Source organism: Corvus moneduloides, chromosome Z (genome assembly GCF_009650955.1).
Source record: "Corvus moneduloides isolate bCorMon1 chromosome Z, bCorMon1.pri, whole genome shotgun sequence".
NCBI lineage: Eukaryota > Metazoa > Chordata > Aves > Passeriformes > Corvidae > Corvus > Corvus moneduloides.
In genome coordinates, this window is record NC_045511.1 from 65,466,557 (window position 1) to 65,485,579 (window position 19,023).

Below are 19,023 nucleotides of genomic sequence, written 5' to 3' on the forward strand. Positions count from 1 at the left end.
GTATATGTTCAGAATTTGAATTTTTTCAGTTCAATTTTTTCTTAAAAAGGTCAGGAGCTACCAGTCTTTCAGAGGGCTTTAGTTTTCTAGTCTTTTTTATCAAGGGATGAATAAAGACAAGTGATTGCCTGGAAAAATATTTCAGATGTAAAATTGAACAATTTTAGATGCACACACTGTCAGGAAAACAAAAAATATTTATGTGGCACTAATTCCAGTATCTGATATTGGTTCAGTATATAGATTGTTGAACTTTCTTTCATCTGTGATCCTAGTTTATACCAGCAGCTCAAAAAACAAAACAAATCATATTTTTAATAACAAAGGAAGCCCTGCTTAAGTAAAACTCGCTTTTTAACACTTAATGTTCAATGAAGCCAAAGAAGGAAACAGCGGTGAAAGCAAGCAAATATGAATTATGAAGAATTTCTCTCCATTTATTCCCAGTAAAAGCCGCTTAATTTGGTCTGACTGCTAAACAGATTAAAAAGCAGATTCAGCTCAAGCAAGTTAAAACTCCCTCTAATGGCAAGTGGATAAAGGACAAACTTTGAAAAAATGGAAAGCATCTCACTATATTTGAAACCTGTTTTTCACTAAGAAAATGTTGGTATGAATTCTTTTGAAAAGTGAAACTTTAGCCAGTGCCCAAGAGTCTTTTAAATTACAAGTTTTTTTACATTCCTGACATAAAATTTTTATGTGCTTTCTAAGATGTGTTACACAAAAATTCACACGTTATGTAAAATGTGCTTTCTCCAACCTGTCTATTGCTTTAACAAAATGGCTTAGAAAAGCACTCAGGACAGATGGCTCCTCCCAAACACAAAAATGGTCCTTGTATTCTGCAACACCATTCGCAACAGAAACTCTAAACTCTTGGAGAGATTACTTAGTTACAGAATCTGGAATTCACAGGCAAAATAAGTATTTAACCTGTGCAGGGAGTGTAATAAAATTAGAAAAAATTACACTCTGCCCACAAATACCAAACAGAAATTGTCCCTAGAAAACCAAGAACAAACATCAGCTCCTTTCAATTGGATGAGCACTGTGTGCAGGATTAAAATATTAAGGAAAGTAACCAAGGGATTACCTGTTAGCGCTAGATGTGCTAGCAGCAAAATATAGGGAAAAACTTACAAAGTCACTAATTTAGAAAGCTTCAAGCTCTGTCCTAATGAAATCTAGCAACACCTTTTCCTATAACCCTGAGGCCATTTCAATTCTCAGATAAATTCTATTGGACATTCTCTTTTATTTCTATCTTTATTTTCTACATGGGAAATACAGACATATATTAAAAAACTGAGAGATTATTATTTGATTTCTCATAAGCAGTGATGGTTCTGTGCATCATTTTTATAGCCTGAAGGTCATTTCAATTACTAAAGAACAAGAATCTCAGGCTCTTGCTGGTCAAAAGTGAAATGTTCTCAGAAGGGAAGTATTCAAGGGGGTAGAAATTCAAAGTAAAGTGAACTGAAAATTAAAAAAAATTTTAAAACTAATTCTAAAAAGCAGACTTTTTATTCAAAAATTGAACTTCAAAAAATGCTGACTTTTCATTCAAAAGCACACTAGAGCCATTCCCCTCAAAACCAATCCAGTAACTCTTCTGCTTTAGCAACAGAAGCTTTTATAGAGGTGTGGAATAGACTAGTCTTTTATGCTAGCATGCACTCCCCCCTCAAAATAAGAAAGGCATATGGAATCTAATCCAAACCTCACTTAAGTAAATAAAGACTCTTGTGAATTCACACTAGCCTACATGCACTCTTGTTACCTCTTCTCAAAGTTACTGGAGGTTCAAAGGAGAAATGACTGCTTACCCCAGCAACTTAAATAGTAAGTACAGTTATAATGGCAGATAGAATAAAAACTGTATTTTGAAAGCAAGGCATACTTGCCTGCAAGATGATAGAGACAAGAGAGAGATCAGTCTGTGCTTGTAAGTAAACTCATTTTATTGAATGGTTTGAAGTGCTGCTTAAAATAACAACACTTTACAGTCTGCACATGCAGTTTCAATTTAAAAAAATTAGATTTGTTTTTCAGAAAACATGCATAGTTATGTACATCACTTTGAAACAAAAGAAAGCATTACCATTTATTGCAGAAATTCCTCTTTTAAAATCTTTTAAGAGATAAGGCAAGCAGGAGCAATTCTGCAGAAAGCAAAGCTTAGAAACTCTCTACTCTGGAAGTTTATTCATTCAGAGACATTAGTAACTGCCGAAGAAGGTCGTTTAAGGATGGATTCAACTGAAAATGACAGTGGCTCGGTTGTTGAAAATTTTGTTGTGGCCTGTTTGACCCCAAAGAAGTCTTTTGCACATTTGTCTGCAGTAAACTTGTATTTTTGGTTCTCTTTAACAGCACACTCTCTGTATTTCTTAGAAGCATCTTCAAAAGTCTCCTTCACAAATGACATTCTTAACTCTGCTGTTGGAGTGTCAGGAAATGTCTGATGGAACAGTGTCTGAAATGCACTGTACTTGAGTGGTGGAGCGGGTTTGGTACTGTTTTTGCTGATCTTGCTTAATGCCTGTTCCTGAGGAGACAGAGAACCCTTATCAGAAATTTGGGAGAAAGTCCTTTTTGGAGGAGAGAAAGCTGACCTCTCACGAGCTTCCTGGTGAAGGCACAGTATCTCATTACGTGACTGCTGAATGTCTCGTGTGTGAGTCAGAACAAATGAATTTTCCAGTTTTGGAGGCATGATGTCATGCTCAGTGTTTGGACAGTCCTGACTTTGTGAGACCTTGGCATCCCAACCTGCCCCAGGTTTGAGAGCTTGTACAGCAGTAGCATTTAACAGGCATTGCTGGTAGAGGAGAGCATCGTTAATGGGGCCACATTTTGGCCACACTAAGAACCTAGAAGACAGGGGATACTGCCTGTAGGTAGTAGCTACACTGACATTCGAAGAAATTAGTTCCATGTTGCTAGGTCCTGAATACTGCATCGTTAGATCAAGGCAGGTTGGTAAAAAATTGGAAAATTCCTTGTTTGGATTATCAATTTGAGAAGTGTTGAAGGCTGTTTTATATGAATTGTATTCAGCTCCACGCACCATACGGTTAGGGAGAAAAAGGGCAGCTGCTTGTGTAGCTTCCATCATCTCTCTCTCTTTATACTCTCTCTCTAGCATAATGTTCTCCAACTCTTTATCAGCAAAAGCCCGTCTCTTTCTCATCCTGTCACTTACAGGAGGTGGCAAGGGTGAATTCCCTCCCAGGTAAGAGTCTGTTGGAATAGGACGGTAACCTAAAACAACAAAGAAGTATTAGGAATGAAGCCACTTAAGAAAAACATTAAAGCTGTGTTTGTACAACAGCTCCATGAGCCAGTCCCGCCAAGCACTGTGCACTTGCCACAGACCCTGGTCACCATCAGCTCCTACAGAAGTCACCATGACACAGAGGCTTAGCAATCAGGCACATTCAGTTCCTTGGTGTAGATAAGCAAGCCCTGCTTTTTTGACGTGTAGTATCCCTCAAAGCTAGCTGATTTGTAACTTTTTAAAAAGCAGTTCCAAACAAACAGATCGAAGAGGGAGGGGGGGGGGAAAAAAAAAAAAGACAAAGCCCTGCTGTATATTATGACTGATATTCCATCATGAGGCTTAAGGAGAGAGATAACCATTCACTTTTAACACACATACAAAGCATTCAAATATTTTATTTCTTCTGAATTAGAACTTCAATAAAACATAGAAATTCAGTTTCCAGTGTATTCAATTACCAAACTTCTTGGTTTAATTTAATATAACAGATAAGGTCCAATCCTGTTTGCTCTACACAGACAAGCAATTCCATTGACTTAATGGAACTATTTACAGGAGTCCGGAGAACAGGATTTTACCTGTTTTCACCCCCATTCCTCTCAAAAAGGTTTCCCCTTTTCCAATGAAGATACCTATATCTACAGCTGGTGTCTTTTCTATTTTCTAAAGATGAATCACTATGTACACACTGCTAGAGATGGTAGAATATCCCAAGGAGAACTAGGAGAAAAGAAAAAGACAGTTAAGATAAATTAGAGGAAAGAATACAGAAGAGTTTTCAGAAGAGTGAACTGTAGATGTAAATTAGAGGTTTCTAAAAGGACCAAATATTAACAGAGCTTGCATAGGCAAAGAAAAGAGCTTTCTATTTCAGAAAAAAAAAAAAAAAAAAACCTGAATTGAGAAGTACAATGATTTATAGGGATATGGTTTGGAAAGTAATTAAAGCAGACATAGGAATAAATACGTGCACAGTCCCAAAAGGGTATGGGGAAAGAAATACACCCTTTCACTAAAATACCGATATTTAAAATGTCATTCTTCCACAGTTAATATTTTTGACAGTAAAAAAATTAAGCACCCGATTATGCAGCTCTTACTATTGATAATGTTGCGAACGGTACTGCTGCGTTAGGCGTTCAGATTAAAAGAAAAATGAATCAATTTACTCCTTTGCTGACAAAAATACCCGCGAATAAATTACCCTGCACTGCAAAACACTGCTGGGCAGCCATGTAAAAAGACTGCCAGCTTGTAACAGTAACACTCAAATTTCAAACTACCGTTGCTAGCATTTCAGGCATTATTTTGGGCGGAGGGGGCACGGAACTGAAATTCTGCCACATCGATTCGAAGGGCAGGAGCCTCCGTCTCCCGGCGCTGGCAGCGGGCCGCGCTTTAATGCCTATTTCGGGAAAGGACGCTGACTTTCACGCGCGTTCCCGAGCCGACGCGCCTCGGGCGGGAGGTGTGGGTCCTCCTGCGGCGAAGCGGAGTTTCCCCGCTGCCAGCGCCGCTGCGGGGCCGAAGGCAGCCGTGGAGGGGCAGGGGATGCTCTTACCTTCCAGGATGCTCTTGGCCAAGAGGCTGGGCGTTCGGACGTGCCTCTGGTAGACGGCTTTGCGCTCCAGAGTTGCCTGCTTCCCCGTCAGCCCCTTCTTGTCCTAAGAGACCGATCGAATGTCGCCGTCAGACCGGGGCCGCCCGTCCCGTCCCGTCCCGTCCCGTCCCTCCGTGTCGCGCCGCCTCCCGTCCCCCCTCACCTCGGTGGCCTGTTGCCGTCGGAGCGCCACCTGGGCGGCCATGACGCGCTGCCGCTCCACCACCAGCAGGCAATTGGCGCACTGGCAGTCGCGCCAGCGGCAGAACCGCTTGTGTCCCTTCAGGCACGACACCACGCCGTGGTTGCGGCACCGGGCGCACTTGGGCGTGCGGCTCAGCTTCCGCGGTTCGCCCCGACGCGGAGCCGCCGCCGCCGCCTCCTCGCCTTCCTCCTCCTCCTCTTCCTCCTCCGGGCCGGTGCTGCCGCGCGGCGCGCCGGGTGCCTCGTCCGGCTCCCCTTCCAGGCTCTCCACGTCGATCTCCCAGTCGGCGGCGGCGCGTTCTTCAGCCATGGCTCCTCGGCGGCGCAGCTGCAAGAGAGGGGTCAGGCCTCCCGCCCCCGCGGCGGAACGGCAGCCAGAGGACGCCCGGCTTCCGAGGTGCCCGCCTGCAGCCCCGCCGAGATGCGCCCCCGTCGGGAAGTCACGGCAGAGCCCGCCTGGGATGTCGTCTTCCCCCTTACCGTCAGCTCGGGTCTCTTGCGCACGACCCACGCGGGGCCCAGTTTAGCCACGATGGACACCTCACCCCCTCCCTCCCGCCCCGGCTTGCGGGGAACTGTGATCGCCCGCCGCAGGCAGCAGCGCGTCTCCTGCAGCGAAGGATGCGGGAGGAACCGTGCCAGGGCAATGCCCCGGGCTGCAGCGCTACGAGTCTGTCAGGTCTTCACAGGGTCCTGCTTATTACAGGATCCCGAGAACCCTGCCAGCTGCGTTCAAACTTGGGAGACAGGCAGAGGACAGCTGGACTTCACACATCGCCGCTGTCCGCTCCAGCAACCAAGGGCAGTATGAGCTCCTAGAGCTCTCTGCGGAAGCTGCATCTTCAGACCCTCACCTGCTCTCCCACACGACCTCCCCGTCCTTGCTCCTGCACACTGCACTTACCAAAGGCAGGTGGTGCAGGAAGCAGGCAGCCCCCACCTCCCCGCAGTTCGCAAGGCGCCGCTGCCCCAGACCGGCCGGAGACAAGGAACTCCCGATCCCCGTACCTGGGGCTGACAGGCTCCCCGACAGCCGGGACGCTGCGCCGTCGGGGGGCTGGCTGCGTGGCGGGGCGGCCGTGCGGTGCGCGGCTGTGGGTGAGCGCTGGCCGAGCCGAGCCGAGCCGAGCCGGGCCGGGCCGAGCCGAGCCGAGCCGAGCCGAGCCGAGCCGAGCCGAGCCCCGCCGCGCCCGCCCCGAGGAGCAGCGCCCGCCGCCGCCGCCCCGCCGCGATATCAGCGCCCGCCGCCGCCGCCCGCGCCGCCCATTGGGCGCCCGCCTCGCGGCCGCCGCTCCGATTGGCCCGGGCGGCCAAAGCCCCGCCCCCCGCGCGCGTGCCGGCCGGCCGCTCGTGGGTGCGGGCGGGCGCGGAGCGGAAACGGGAGTGGGCGATGAGGGGGTGAGCTTTCATTTTGGGGCGAAAAAGAAGTGGGAGAGGAAAGGAAGGGAGAAAAGACCGTAGAGCTCGTGATGGTCACAGCTAAGAAGCCCGCTCCGCAGGCGGGCGGCGTCCCCCTACCCGAGGAGCGAGCCGGGGGCGCGGGTTTAAAAGCCTCAAACAGCCACCGCGTTTTTCGTTTGCGGTCGTTCCCGTTGCTTGACCCGCGAGTGGAAGGTACGCGTGGCAATGGCCTGATTTTCCGAATCTGAAAATGTGGCAGAATCCTTTCCTTTCGGGAATTAAGGCGAGGAAAAATACTCGTTTATTTTTTAGCATTCCCTCCCTTCAGCGGGAACGTTTTCCACCGACCACTGAGGTACTAAGTGACTTTATTCCCCTCCCCTCCCTGATGGAAGCTGCTCTTTGGGAGCTGGGTAATGTCCATTGTCTCCCAAGTCAGAGAGCGATCGAAATTGTGACCCACAAAGTCTTAGTCGTGCCACTGAGAGGCTAGAGCTCCGTGCTTCCGCTTCTGAAAATAGAAATTCCCAGAGGCAGAAATGGACAGAAAACACCTCGGCCGCGGTGAGCACCGGGCAGGGGAAAAACTGGTGAATTTAAACATTTTTTGCCCAGGAAAAAAAAAATAAATAAAGGCATGCGGGAGAACATTAGTTTCCCACCATTGTGTTCTGATCGCAGTCTAACGATATGCAGAACATATGGCCGAAACTAGTTTCCTAAAAAGGGAAAATATTTTGCTCTTTCCCTGAGAAGGGCGTGTGTATAATAAACACGGACAATATTCATGTATATAATAAACACGGGCATCCACTCACGGTAAGCACACGGACCAGCTGCCGGCCACCGGTTCGGCACGGAAAAACCCTGCTCTTGCAGCCCTTCGGGACAGAGGCCATCGGGCGAGTGGCGCAGGCGGGCAGCTCAGGCGGGCAGCTCCGTGCGGAGGCGGGGACCCGGCGTCCGGAGCTGGCACCAGCAGGGCACCAGCCCTCCCCGTCGCCCCACGGGCTGCGGGCACCCGCCAGGAAAGAGGGAGGGTTTGCCCCCGGAGAGGTTTGTCGTCCTCGAGCCGCACCGCCGGGAGAGCGGGAAGAAGGAAGCGCATCCCCCGACGGCAGGTATTATTCATCTCAAAAGAGAGCCCGGCTACTGTTTGACTTACAAGCATGACTAAAAGGCAAATACCCAAGGAATTCCACTTTCCCCCTTGGGGTCCCTCTTAAAAGGCGCAAGCATGACAAAGGACCTGCTAGGTTAGGAAACAGAAGTCGCCTTTGTCTGTAAACCGACACCAAATTACAAAGTACGATTCTGTGGTCCGCTGGAGTAAATTACAAAACAGTTCGCCTCCTGTTTACTTTATCCACAGGGAGCTGTGAAACCCAGCCACGATTTTAAAGCGTGTTTGTATAACTTTCTTCGGCTCCTGTTGTTTGCGCTCGGCTCCGCAGCGCGTTTGAGCTGCCCTGCAGCCACTCCTCTCTCTCTCCAGGCTGGAAGAAGAGGTGCCTCTGCCGTCCTCCGGCGGGACGCACCCGCGGGAGAAGGCGGAAAGCGATCTTCGGCGCTGCTTCTCCCACTGAGTCCTCCGCTTTGGTCCGTGGTGTCAGCCGTGCCCGCTGTGAGCTGACATGGGCAGATGCGGCGCCGTGCCGTGCTGGGAAAGGCGCTGATTTCCACGCGAGGGGAGGCTTTGAAGCCCGCCATGTGCAGCTGTGCATCCACCTGCCCCGCACAGCGCTCCCAGCACAACGCCCCGCCGTCCAGCCAGCCCAGATGCCTGCGGGGCCCGGGGCCGACACCCGTGGCCGGGGCTGCTGAGGTGCTCCGAGGCTCCTCCAGAGCCTCCGCCGCGCAACCTCGCCCTCGCCTTCCCCTCCCGTGCGTTGCCATGGGGGTGCCCCCAGGAGCCAGGCTGCCCAAGGCGGGGTGGGGGTGTGCCAGACCCCGAGGGAGGCCGGGGATGGCTCCTCAGGCCTCGCAGGCGGCGGCGGGGCTACGGCTCTTGCGGCAGCGCGCTTTCCCGAGGGCCGGAGGAGCAGCCCCGGGGCCCTGCGAAGGCTGCACACTCGCCTAGCCCGAAGGCTAGCGGCCCCGGAGCGCCCAGCGCTAGGCCCTGCTTTACATCATGGCTCTGCGGGCAGGTGCAGGTGCAAGTGCCGCGGTCCCCCGCGCCTGGCCTCCCCAGCCCTCCCTTCCTCCGGGGAAATTTATTAGCGAGGTTAGGGCAGGCTAACCAAACGGCAACTCCGGGCGCGATTTCCCCGGAGGAATGCTTTGATCCTGCCCTCTCTCCGCGTCCTCGAGGGCAGATTGCAATGACAAACGCGGGCGATCCCAGCCGCTTGTTAGGTCAGAGATGTTACCGTTTAATATGAAACAAATTGCCCCTGCCTGCGCCCCGCCCGCCGGCCCCTTCCTTGCCCTTCCCGGGTCCCGGTGCCCGGACGGGGGTCCTGCCGTGCCTGCGCCCAGATCCAGCCCAGGATCGGGCCCCGACGGAAGGGGTTCTCCTCCACGAGTTACCGTGTATTTGCTACAGCGAAGATGTTTGACATTTCGCGGGTGATCTCAGCTGTGGGAAGTAGAGGAGGGGGATAGGGAAAAGGAAAAAAAAAAAAAAACCTACACCAAAAAAACCCCACCAAGTCATCACCTTTTCCTGTGCTATACGATCTGTACAAACCGTGATTTCTTCTGCAGGTTTTTTGTTGTTTTTGTTAAATGTGGATTTTATATATATATATGTTAGACAACCTCTGTCTCTTGTAAATAGCATTTAAGCAAACCTTAGCACTAAAATAAACCTGGATAAGATTTTTATTCATGACATAGACCTTTCTAAACTGATATACCTTAGAATATTTTTAAAAAGCAAGGTTTTCAGTTTGGATTTGGGGTGGGTATCTTTGGTTTTGAGGAGGTTTTGATATTCTGTTTTAAAAGAGCATTTAATTGTTTATGTTTTAAATATATTGCTGCCTAACATATTTGTAGGTACAGAGTCAGAGGAGGAATTTTCTGGTTTTCCTATATGCCAGTCAAGTAAATATAATAAATACATATTATAAGGAGGATAAGGAGGTAAGAAACGTTGAGGTAACGTATTCACTATAGCGTGATAATGGAAGAAAATTTTACTGTATGTGACAGTGATACCTCTGCCTTTGTAAGAATGTTTGCTTTGGCAAGGAGGACAAGGGTTAGCCTCTTTATAGGAAGACTTGCTTATCATACCAGGATAATCTTCTGTCCTACTAAACTGGAATGGTATCAAAAGCAGTTTGGGTGAACAGAGCAGAACTGGCGCTTCTGACACAGTTAGTGAAAGTCTGACAGGCAGTCCAGAGTCATCACTGAAAGGATTCACGTGGACATAGACAGGGTGCAACAGAGTTTCCCATTTACAATCCTTCTCACCCTGGCTACTGAAGGGATGAGCTCCCAGGAAGGGAGAGGAATGAACTGTAGAGGAAGGGCAGTTGTGCCCTCTGCAGCTGGAGGCTCTGCCCACTTATTGGGCCATACCGAGGGGGCACAATTTGGTCCATGCCTCTGCAAACAGGACCACACAGTTCTGGTGGTCATTTGGTGAAGCAAGAAGAAACATATCTCAGTGAAACAGAGCAGCCTCTTCTGCAGCCTCCAGATTCGTGGCCAGGGGATATGAGGGCAGACCTAGAGAGACTATAAGTCAAAACCAGTCCAAACCAATCCCCATCCAATCATGTGCTAAAATGTTGAATTAAAAAAGAAAAAGGCATGAGGAGGGTTTGTGTGCCATTCGTAGCAGCTTTGCTGGGACTCATAAACAAGGCTGACCTTTGGTTTGCCAGCATTTAATAGGCCAGTAGACATTTGGCAGGTCTCTTGCTAAAATGTACTAGAAAGTTGGATCAGCTCTCAGCATGAATATCAAGAATCCACTATGCAAGCAGTGAGCACAGCAAATTGTCAAGTCAGCAACTAATGTACTTCACTATAATCTTCCCAAATGTCTTAAGTAGTTTGGCAAATCTCTTGTTGCAATAAATTCTAGTGAAGTTTTGGGGTTTCAGTTTTTTTTCAACATATGGCCTTAAAAAGTTACTTAGCCAAGAATATTTTTAGAGTCAATGCAGAGTTTGCTGGAGATGTTTTCTCAAAATTTGTTTGCACTCTGGCAGTTTTATTCAAATGTCAACCAGATGCAGAAAGTGTGGGGGTTGGGGTTTTATTTTACAGTCCTGGAAAGTAAAGGTCAATTCTCTGCAACATAAATTGTCTTTTTGATTGCCATATTTTAGCAGAACAGCAAGAAGTCTTACTAATAAACTGGTTTGTGGTGTTTTGTTTTGTTTTTCTTCCCTCAGGATGCATTATAATCATATGTAAAATATTTTAAATGCCAGTAAGACACCTGCTAAATCAAATAAGTTGGGTAGGCTATGCTGTGCTTAGCAGTAAAAATTCAATCATATAACTGCAACTAGCCAGATTGTAGCATTGCAGTCTCTGAGCAGCCTTACTGAAATTAATAGGATGACCTGAGGTAGCAGTCAGCACAAAAACCAGCATCAAATCTGGCAATATATCAGGTAAAACAAGCCAGCCAGACAGACAGCCTCAGGCGAAATGATACATGTGGGTCTCTAGGCCGCATTTGTTACTCTCCAATTAGCAAGAAAGCTTTGTAGAACCATTTTTAGATTGTGATATTGTACCATACTAATACAAGTATCAGACTCTGGCTCATTGTGGATCCGCTGTGGAGTATACAGACGTCTGAGATGGTAAAGGGGGAAGATGTAAATCTCAACACTCACAGCCTGTCAGAGTGAATGCAAGACAATTGCGCTCTCTGAAAATTGGCAGAAAACACAGTGGGCTGCATCACCACCTGTGACATTTCCACCAAAGCTCTCAGAAGGATTTTACCATCTATCCTTGTAAGAACAAACACTGAAAATCAGATAAGCTTGTGCTGTAACTCCACGGTCAAGGAGATCTATCTCCGCAGCACATGGTATGGAGAGGTACTGAGAACTCTCACTCTCGTGATTCTTGGACATCAGTTGAGAAAACAGCAAGAGGTGTACTCCCAATACAGCAAATATGATGCTGGCGTGTCATAAACTCCTCTCATAATTAAAAGAAAGCATTTATGGGTGCAGAGTCCCATTCCACAAGATTTTAGGTAATGTTTGAGGTAGAAGAGAATTCTGCTACTATACAAATATAATCAGAGCCCTTTTAAAATTATTTTTTATTTTCTTCGTTTTTGGCTAGTACTTCTGCACATCTTCTGTTTAGGACTCTGTAAATAGAACCCTTTCATTGGAGGTGTTTTAAGTACCCCAGGCAGACTGGAAAAATTTTTCAATATGCCACACTTGGTCTCTACAACATTCCTACTAAGTATTTTGGAGAGGGAATGAATAAGACTCCTTCCAAACTCTGTCTCAGCTGCCATCACTGGGACCTCTGGCTCTTCCCAGAGCCAATACAAATGGAGGGCTGACACCAGCATCAGCTTCTGAAGGGGTGGTATTGCCCCCACAGGCGGAGAAGCTGGTGCCCTAGCTGGACACAGCACCTACCTGCTAAGGGGCATTTAGGACAATCTCATTCGCTGCTTCTCTTGCCCTGCTTTCAGTGCACTCTTGGATGCAGTGCTAAGAAGTAGTTTTGCACACACTCTTACCAGACAGAGGTATATATTCCTGATCTTGTGAATTTGTCCCATGGCAGAAGGGAGCTGAACCGAAGTCTCCATTCTTGTTCTGGCTTATATCCGTGAAGAGGTGCACAGGAGCTGTGTTCAAACCCATTTCTTCTCGCAAGAGCACCTGCTCATTGAAAGGCTTTAATTTGATTCTTGGAATAGATCCTGATCGTGTCTCTAGGCGGAGAGAACCCTTATCAGGCATTTAGCATTGTGGCTCAAAACATGCCCATATGTCAGATTTATCCGGATGCACTGTTTTCTGAAATCATAAAGAGAAGGCAAGCAGTACATCAAATGATTCCTACAGTAGACAGACGATTGATAGCATGGAATTTATTATAAATATATATTTAATAAATGCTGTGTTTATTATTATAAACACAAATCTAGGTGAAATCTAAGGCATAAAGTCTTGCTGAAAGGTGTGGCCGTTGAGTATTCTGGGATCAAACTTTTCCCTTCATTCCATACAGACACCCCATTGAAATCCCTGAGATTAAATGGGCTTAAGTCTGAGTTTAACATATTGCAGATGTGTATATATATTAAGAACATTGGATGCATTGTACTCTAAAATGCTATTTTACTTATGGTATTTTTTCAGCACTTACAATTACTGGCAATAATAAAAGAGACTATCCCACAAAGTGCACTAAGATCATATGACATACAGAGGACACTGTCATCTACTTCATGATTTAATATCTGTGACACTTAGGTAATTCATGGTCTCTGGACATCCAAGATCATATCAACTATGCAAAGTGTCAAGCCACTCAGTGCATAAAATTAACCAGTTCTGGGAGTAAAGGTCTTTAACCAGCTCTGCTGAAGTCAATAGAAAACCTCCTGTGCCAGCTGCCAGGGAAATTGGATAAAGTCCATATTTAATTAATTTTGCCTTAAAAGAGAAGACAACATGCTGCTTAGAGATTCTGCCTGTACTCCATGACCTGTTCACTGACAGTATGATCCACAAAAAACTGGGCTTCAAGAGTTTGTTGCCAGTTCTTCTTCGACTATTCATCTCATACAGGAGGTGAGAGGAGTTGCTGTGCCACAGAGCTGGGGCTGAACCACCTTGCTGTCTTTGTTCTGCACATCTCCTCTCCTCTGTGACTCTCATCCAAGGGATATTTTCTTTAGGGACACTTTCCTGGCCTGTAGGGGACCTTTTCCATCCTGTACTGGACTGCAGCACAGAAATGCTAGCATGTCAGTCGGAACGTCCATCCAGTTGAACCCATCTGGTTTAACCACATAGTAGAGACCTGGATGATGCACAACTGGGGTGATATGTAGCTATAAAATACTGGCTCCCTCTTCTAAACAGTAATGAGAAAACTCTTTCAAATACGTGTATGACAGCAAGACAAACACACAAATAACTGGTTCAGGAAAAAAATTAATAATCTAAAATTTTTACTGAGAAGTGAGAACACATGAGAATATACCCAAGGCCCAAGTCATTTGTAGTGGTGTTTTTACTGGCAAAACTTGGCATCACTCCAACACCATACCAGGTTTTCATGCCATAATGATTAAACTAATACTATCTATAATCAGCCCACCAAATGATGTGCAACAGCAGGAGATACACCTTAGCCTCAAGTGCTGGTGAGTGAATGCTACTGAGTTCAGACAGAGGCACCATAAAATCCTAACCATGAAATTGTGGAAGTAAACGGCAGCTTCCACTGCATCCACTTAGGGAGAACTGCAACACAATTGTGATAACCTCTTGCTGTCCAGATTCTTTCCAGATTATCTTTGGCTATACATCATGCGTCTCTTAAAATCAGTGGAATTACCATACATTAAAAGGAGCATATTGCAGGGAATTGCAGGGGTGTCACTGTCTTTCAGTATAAGAAAAAAAATTCCTGGGACCTAAAAATGAATGTTCATCTAGTCAAGAATGGATTTTAATCAAATGTTTACCTTTTTTTTCCTTCCTTTTCTGCTGAGGAAGTACTTTAAGCCTGGGACAATCATATTAGTAAAGGTTTAAGAACAATAAGATTTTCATTGCAACTTAACAGCAAATAACATGGATGCAAATCAACAAATAAGGTCTTCTTTTCATTTGTGCAGGAGCAGAATGTGCCCCCCAACACACAGACATCACTTCACAAGTCAGTGGCTGCTCTGCCTGTGTTAGGCTGCCTGCCTTGCAGCAGGCAACACACACAAATACTAGCAAAGGTAGAAAAGTCATTGTACACTATTTGAGAACTCTGTTCCATGATATACCAGAATAATAATGGACAATAATAACTGAGAGTCCTCAGCTCTCTTCTTTGGCTGAATAGGTCTAGCTGAGTCAGAAAAGACCAATTTTTCCAATGTGTACTTTTGTTAAGTCAATAGAGAGACTCTCATAGAGTGGTAACGTGAGCTGAGTAATGTGTGCAGGTTCTGGGGCTTTATTGTGTCCCTGCTATGTTAATTAGTATTAGAAACGTGATGGATTGGCAACACGTGTATTTTCTGAGTCTTAAACCAGCCCTGAGAGTTTAGCGCGCCATTAGTTACACATCACAGGAACCCAGGGATGTTTACTTTAAAACGTATCACTTACAAGAATGAAAATGCTAATTCATTCCTGATAGGAGCTGTCGGGAACACCCACCCAAGACTCAGGTTCTGCTGGACAATGCGCCAGCCCAGCCCAGGGTCACCCTGGGAATCTCACATCAAAACTTTCTCTGAAGCATCTCTCCAGGGAATGAGAGATGGGGTAGCACCAGCCTGGACAACCAGATGTTTTCTCTCCATGACCTATCTGGTAGAGAAGATAGGAGCTGGGAGTTTGGTGAGAGGTGTGTAAGACACATCTCTCAGTGCAATTCTTCCACAGAAGAGAAGGCAGAGGAGTAGACAGTGCTGTTGCCTTCCCCTGGCTCTGACAGACCTCTCTCCCCAAGAAATGCTACCATACCAGCATACCGGCCAGCAAGACAACTTTTCTCTCTGCAGTCTGGAGGTGCAAATCAGCATGGAGGGGACGAAATCCCAGAAGAGCCTCAGACCTTCTCAAAGAGCCAAGGAAAAGTCGTAGCAACAGATGCTGAATGCAATTTTTCCATAGCCAAAACCAACAAAATGATCCTTCTATGCACCAAATAACATAAAACCCTTAGCTCTGCTCCCTGATGATGTGCCTCCCTGCAAAAATTATGTGAAGTTTCCTGCCCTTCAGTAGTGTGGGAGAAGGTCACTTACCCACATAATTCTTCCAATGAAGCACTGGTACCTCCAGAAGACAACATCTGCTCTATTTCCTCTTTTTGCTCAGTCTTTCTCATTACCTGGCAACCTTTGGAGTCTCAGGAACAGCTGTCTTCCTTGCACATACCTTTATTCCCCATTCCAATCTCCCTCAGCTCAAACCTTGACTGACAGGCTAATATTTGTTTTCTTACTATTAATATTAAAAATACCATCACAGAAATCTGCACGTATGGCAACATAAACAAACAAAAGAACAAACAAATAAATAAAATACGTCTTCACCTTCTAGCAAATCAGTCAGTAGCCAGCCACCAATTTCACAGCAATTCTTTAGTGCTGACTTTGGCAAATGTCCTAAAACAACTCTGTGTTCTGAATGTATGCATGGGATTACCCTTCATCATCCCAGTTATGGTGGATAGCAATTAATAATTAGCAGAGTGGGGTCTGGTAGAGTCATGGACCTGAGGCTCACCTCATACTTCTCATTGGTTTTTCAGCATGGCTGACACCAGCTAGAAACCAACGACTTGTGCAGCCAAGTCTGCAAACAGTAGTAATTGTAGTTGTAATGAGCTGAGTTGGCTTTGTGTGTTAAAGTGTATGTGTTGCAAACCCCAGAAGTGTGAACCCAAATGGATGATTACAATCAGAAAAGAAGCATCAAAACCACTTCCACATTGTCACTGAATTATTTTTACTCTACAAACCATGATTTTATAGTCAGTTATGTCTGTGTAATCTGACAGAGACAATTTATGTTAAATATTCATACCCATGAACTGCATTTTTTTGTGTCTTCCTGGCCATATATTCTAATCCATAGACAAAGCCACTTTCTCTTATGTTCAATTGTCTATAGATTAGACTATGTGGCCTAATGAGGCCAGCACATTTACAATTACCATATGAAACTGGCATGGTCTTGGTACTCTAGCCATACTGGCAGTCAAAAAGAAAAGTTACTTCAACTTGAAAGCTAAAGGTGGCCACTCTGCTTCTTGATGGAGGCAAAAACATATTCAATATATTAATATTTCAATACATTATTTTAACCAAGTTTTGGTGCAACCATACTCTAAGGACTTCTGTGAGGCAATTCAAGATAATCAAGAAACAACAGCATCTAAAGAGATATTTTTTGGGTCTGTGTCACATCCTGCAGTATACAATATGTCATCATAGCCTGCCTACCATTCAGCTGTCAGACCATGTCAGCATCTGAGCAATAAAAAACATCCCCAGGACAAGCCAGATGTGCTGGTATAAACGACCAATTTGTTATTGTTGCAGAGAAGCCAGATCAGCATATGGCAAGGCACTTGTGCACTGCAGATCACTTTGCCACCTCCTAGTACATCAGACAAGAATGACCAAAATCAGGAGTGCAACAATCACCTCTCACAACTTGCTCTCAGGCAAAGCCATTCTTGCAGTTGGGCAAATGATCCTTCAGCTCTTTAATATCAGGAGTACAAACTTAATAACTTGCATTCTGCATTGAACCTTGCACACTGCAGCCTCCGATCAATGCCAAAACACAAGCAGGCAAGTCCAATCATAATCCTTTGCAGGATGTTGTGCTCTGTAGTCATTTCCTGCTTCTCACATGTAAAGGTAACAGACACAGCTAAAGAGTCTGAAACGGGCTTTATGGCTTGGCACATCTCTAATAAAACAAGAGCCTTGATCATATGAAGAAAGGGACAGTTCTGGGATATAAATACTGCAGCACTTGGGAACTGCTGTGGCAAGCAGAACATCTGTTTATTACATTTTCCAGTGTTTTATTTTCAGTTGCCCATGACGAAGAATCAGAACTTTTACCAGTGCAAACCATGCTCAGCCATAAACACAGCACTATCCTTTTGAGGTATACCATGAGCATTATAAAGCAGCAGCTTTATTATAGGGAAGTCACAGAGAGTCAGAAATCAGGGCACAGGAAAGACAGTTTGAGAACAGGCCTCGTTTCATGAAGAAAGGATTTTACTTACAGGTAAGGGGATTTATTTTGTGTGAACACAGATACTTTAGGGAGCATGAAGGAGAATTTTGAGAAAAGCTTCTTGTGGTAAAACAATCTACACTAGAGTTCTCCACAAAATCCCTACAATGATATTAACCTATTGGCACTCATCTCAGGGAATGTGTTTTGGTAACATAAACTTCACTCTCTGTTGTACGTTAGCTCAATATCACTACTGAATGAGAAAGAGGATGTGTTCCAAAAAATGTTATTGTTAATGAGAAAATCAGAAAACACCACACTCAGCAATGAAGTCCATAAGGAAATTCACTTGAGGCCACATCCAAGGCATTACTATCCTTGGTTTAGTCTTCATTTTATGTGCACCATTGAAAAGTGTTACATAGTGAATTCACTTCACTGTAATGAAATGCTATGTTATTAAATATACCCTTGATGGGTCTCTGGGTCAGCCAAGGACCTCAGAATGATGCAAACATAAAGCAAAGCAGTCACCAAGTAAAATGAACATCCTAGTCAAACTCAAAAGAAACCAGACCAAGGTATCTCTATGCAAAAAACCCCACTGGTTGACTCTACTGAGAAGGAACCAAATGTAAGTTTAGAAAATGAATTTATTTACACAACTAACCATTTTCCAAAATCTTGCACACTGGAGACAGGCAACCATCTTCTCCACAAAACACTGTCTCACAAAACACTGATGGCCTGAGCATCCACACAAAAAAAGATTTACAAAGGCAGCGAGGCGAGAACAGACCACTGTTTCTTGTACTGCCTTTTTCCTAAGCATAAAGCAAAAGACCCGGAGCAAATAAAGTGAAAAGTGTTAGATATTACTGCCATCTCTCCCAACACTAAAGATTTGTTAAAGTGAATGATATTAATTGTGTCAATGTCGGGAAAATGTCCCAATGCATATGCTTCCCATATTGCAGAACGTTTACTGAACTGCCTGAATCTTTTTTTTCCCCCAGCATCTGGAGTTACTATAGGAATTAGCAGAAAAGTAATGGCAATGGGAAATTCCTATCCTGTTGAAGTGGAGAGCTTAGCTGGAGAGAGATGTACAAGAAATGTTGGTGACCTGCAGTTTTCACAGCTCCCTGCCTCCTGACAGGCCAATCCCTACATTTATTCCAGACACAGAGACAGTTAAAAGTACAGGAAATCAAACCCACACATCCTGTCCCTCATTCAGAATTGAGACCTTAGCATTGTCAAATAGCAAGGCAGTTAGGATATTTTTTAGGTAAAGGGGATGAAATTCATCCTATCAGCCTTTCAGGAGGACTGCTTCATAGACAGGACATAATAGGGACTGTTTGGCATGAAAAGAAAGATAGCCTAGATAAATCTTCCAGTAGGTAGAACAGACATTACCACAGGCACTTTGTTTTGACTGCAAAATATTTGTCATTTGACAATGTGAAACAAGCTGCTGCATCTGACATTAGTCCTACTTTCCAAGGAGACCTAGAGTTCATCTTGTGATACAGCACACCAAAATAATCTAGTATGGACTATAGCCAAGAGAGATCAAGATACTAAGTAGCAAAAAAGAGGCTTGAGATGTCCAAGACAGAGGTAACCGG

At 45.4% G+C, this 19,023-nt stretch overlaps 1 protein-coding gene across 1 annotated transcript; it reads right to left on the bottom strand.

Annotated features, from left to right (window-relative positions):
• Positions 1-1,958: 1,958 nt before the first annotated feature.
• DMRT2 (doublesex and mab-3 related transcription factor 2) lies at positions 1,959-6,184 on the bottom strand. The gene is made up of 4 exons (XM_032097582.1): positions 5,998-6,184; positions 5,053-5,421; positions 4,851-4,953; positions 1,959-3,270 (listed from the first exon to the last, which is right to left on the bottom strand). The coding sequence occupies exons 2-4, from the start codon at positions 5,401-5,403 to the stop codon at positions 2,213-2,215; spliced, it is 1,512 nt and encodes a 503-aa protein (XP_031953473.1). The 5' UTR covers positions 5,404-5,421; positions 5,998-6,184; the 3' UTR covers positions 1,959-2,212.
• Between the last annotated feature and the right edge of the window lie 12,839 nt (positions 6,185-19,023).

Excerpts from the sequence above, each read along its gene's own strand:
- DMRT2 (XM_032097582.1), bottom strand. The coding sequence starts at position 5,403 with ATGGCTGAAGAACGCGCCGCCGCCGACTGGGAGATCGACGTGGAGAGC. Across the intron at positions 4,954-5,052 it reads GACGGCAACAGGCCACCGAG|GACAAGAAGGGGCTGACGGG; the intron begins GTGAGGGGGGAC and ends TCGGTCTCTTAG. Across the intron at positions 3,271-4,850 it reads GGCCAAGAGCATCCTGGAAG|GTTACCGTCCTATTCCAACA; the intron begins GTAAGAGCATCC and ends TTGTTGTTTTAG.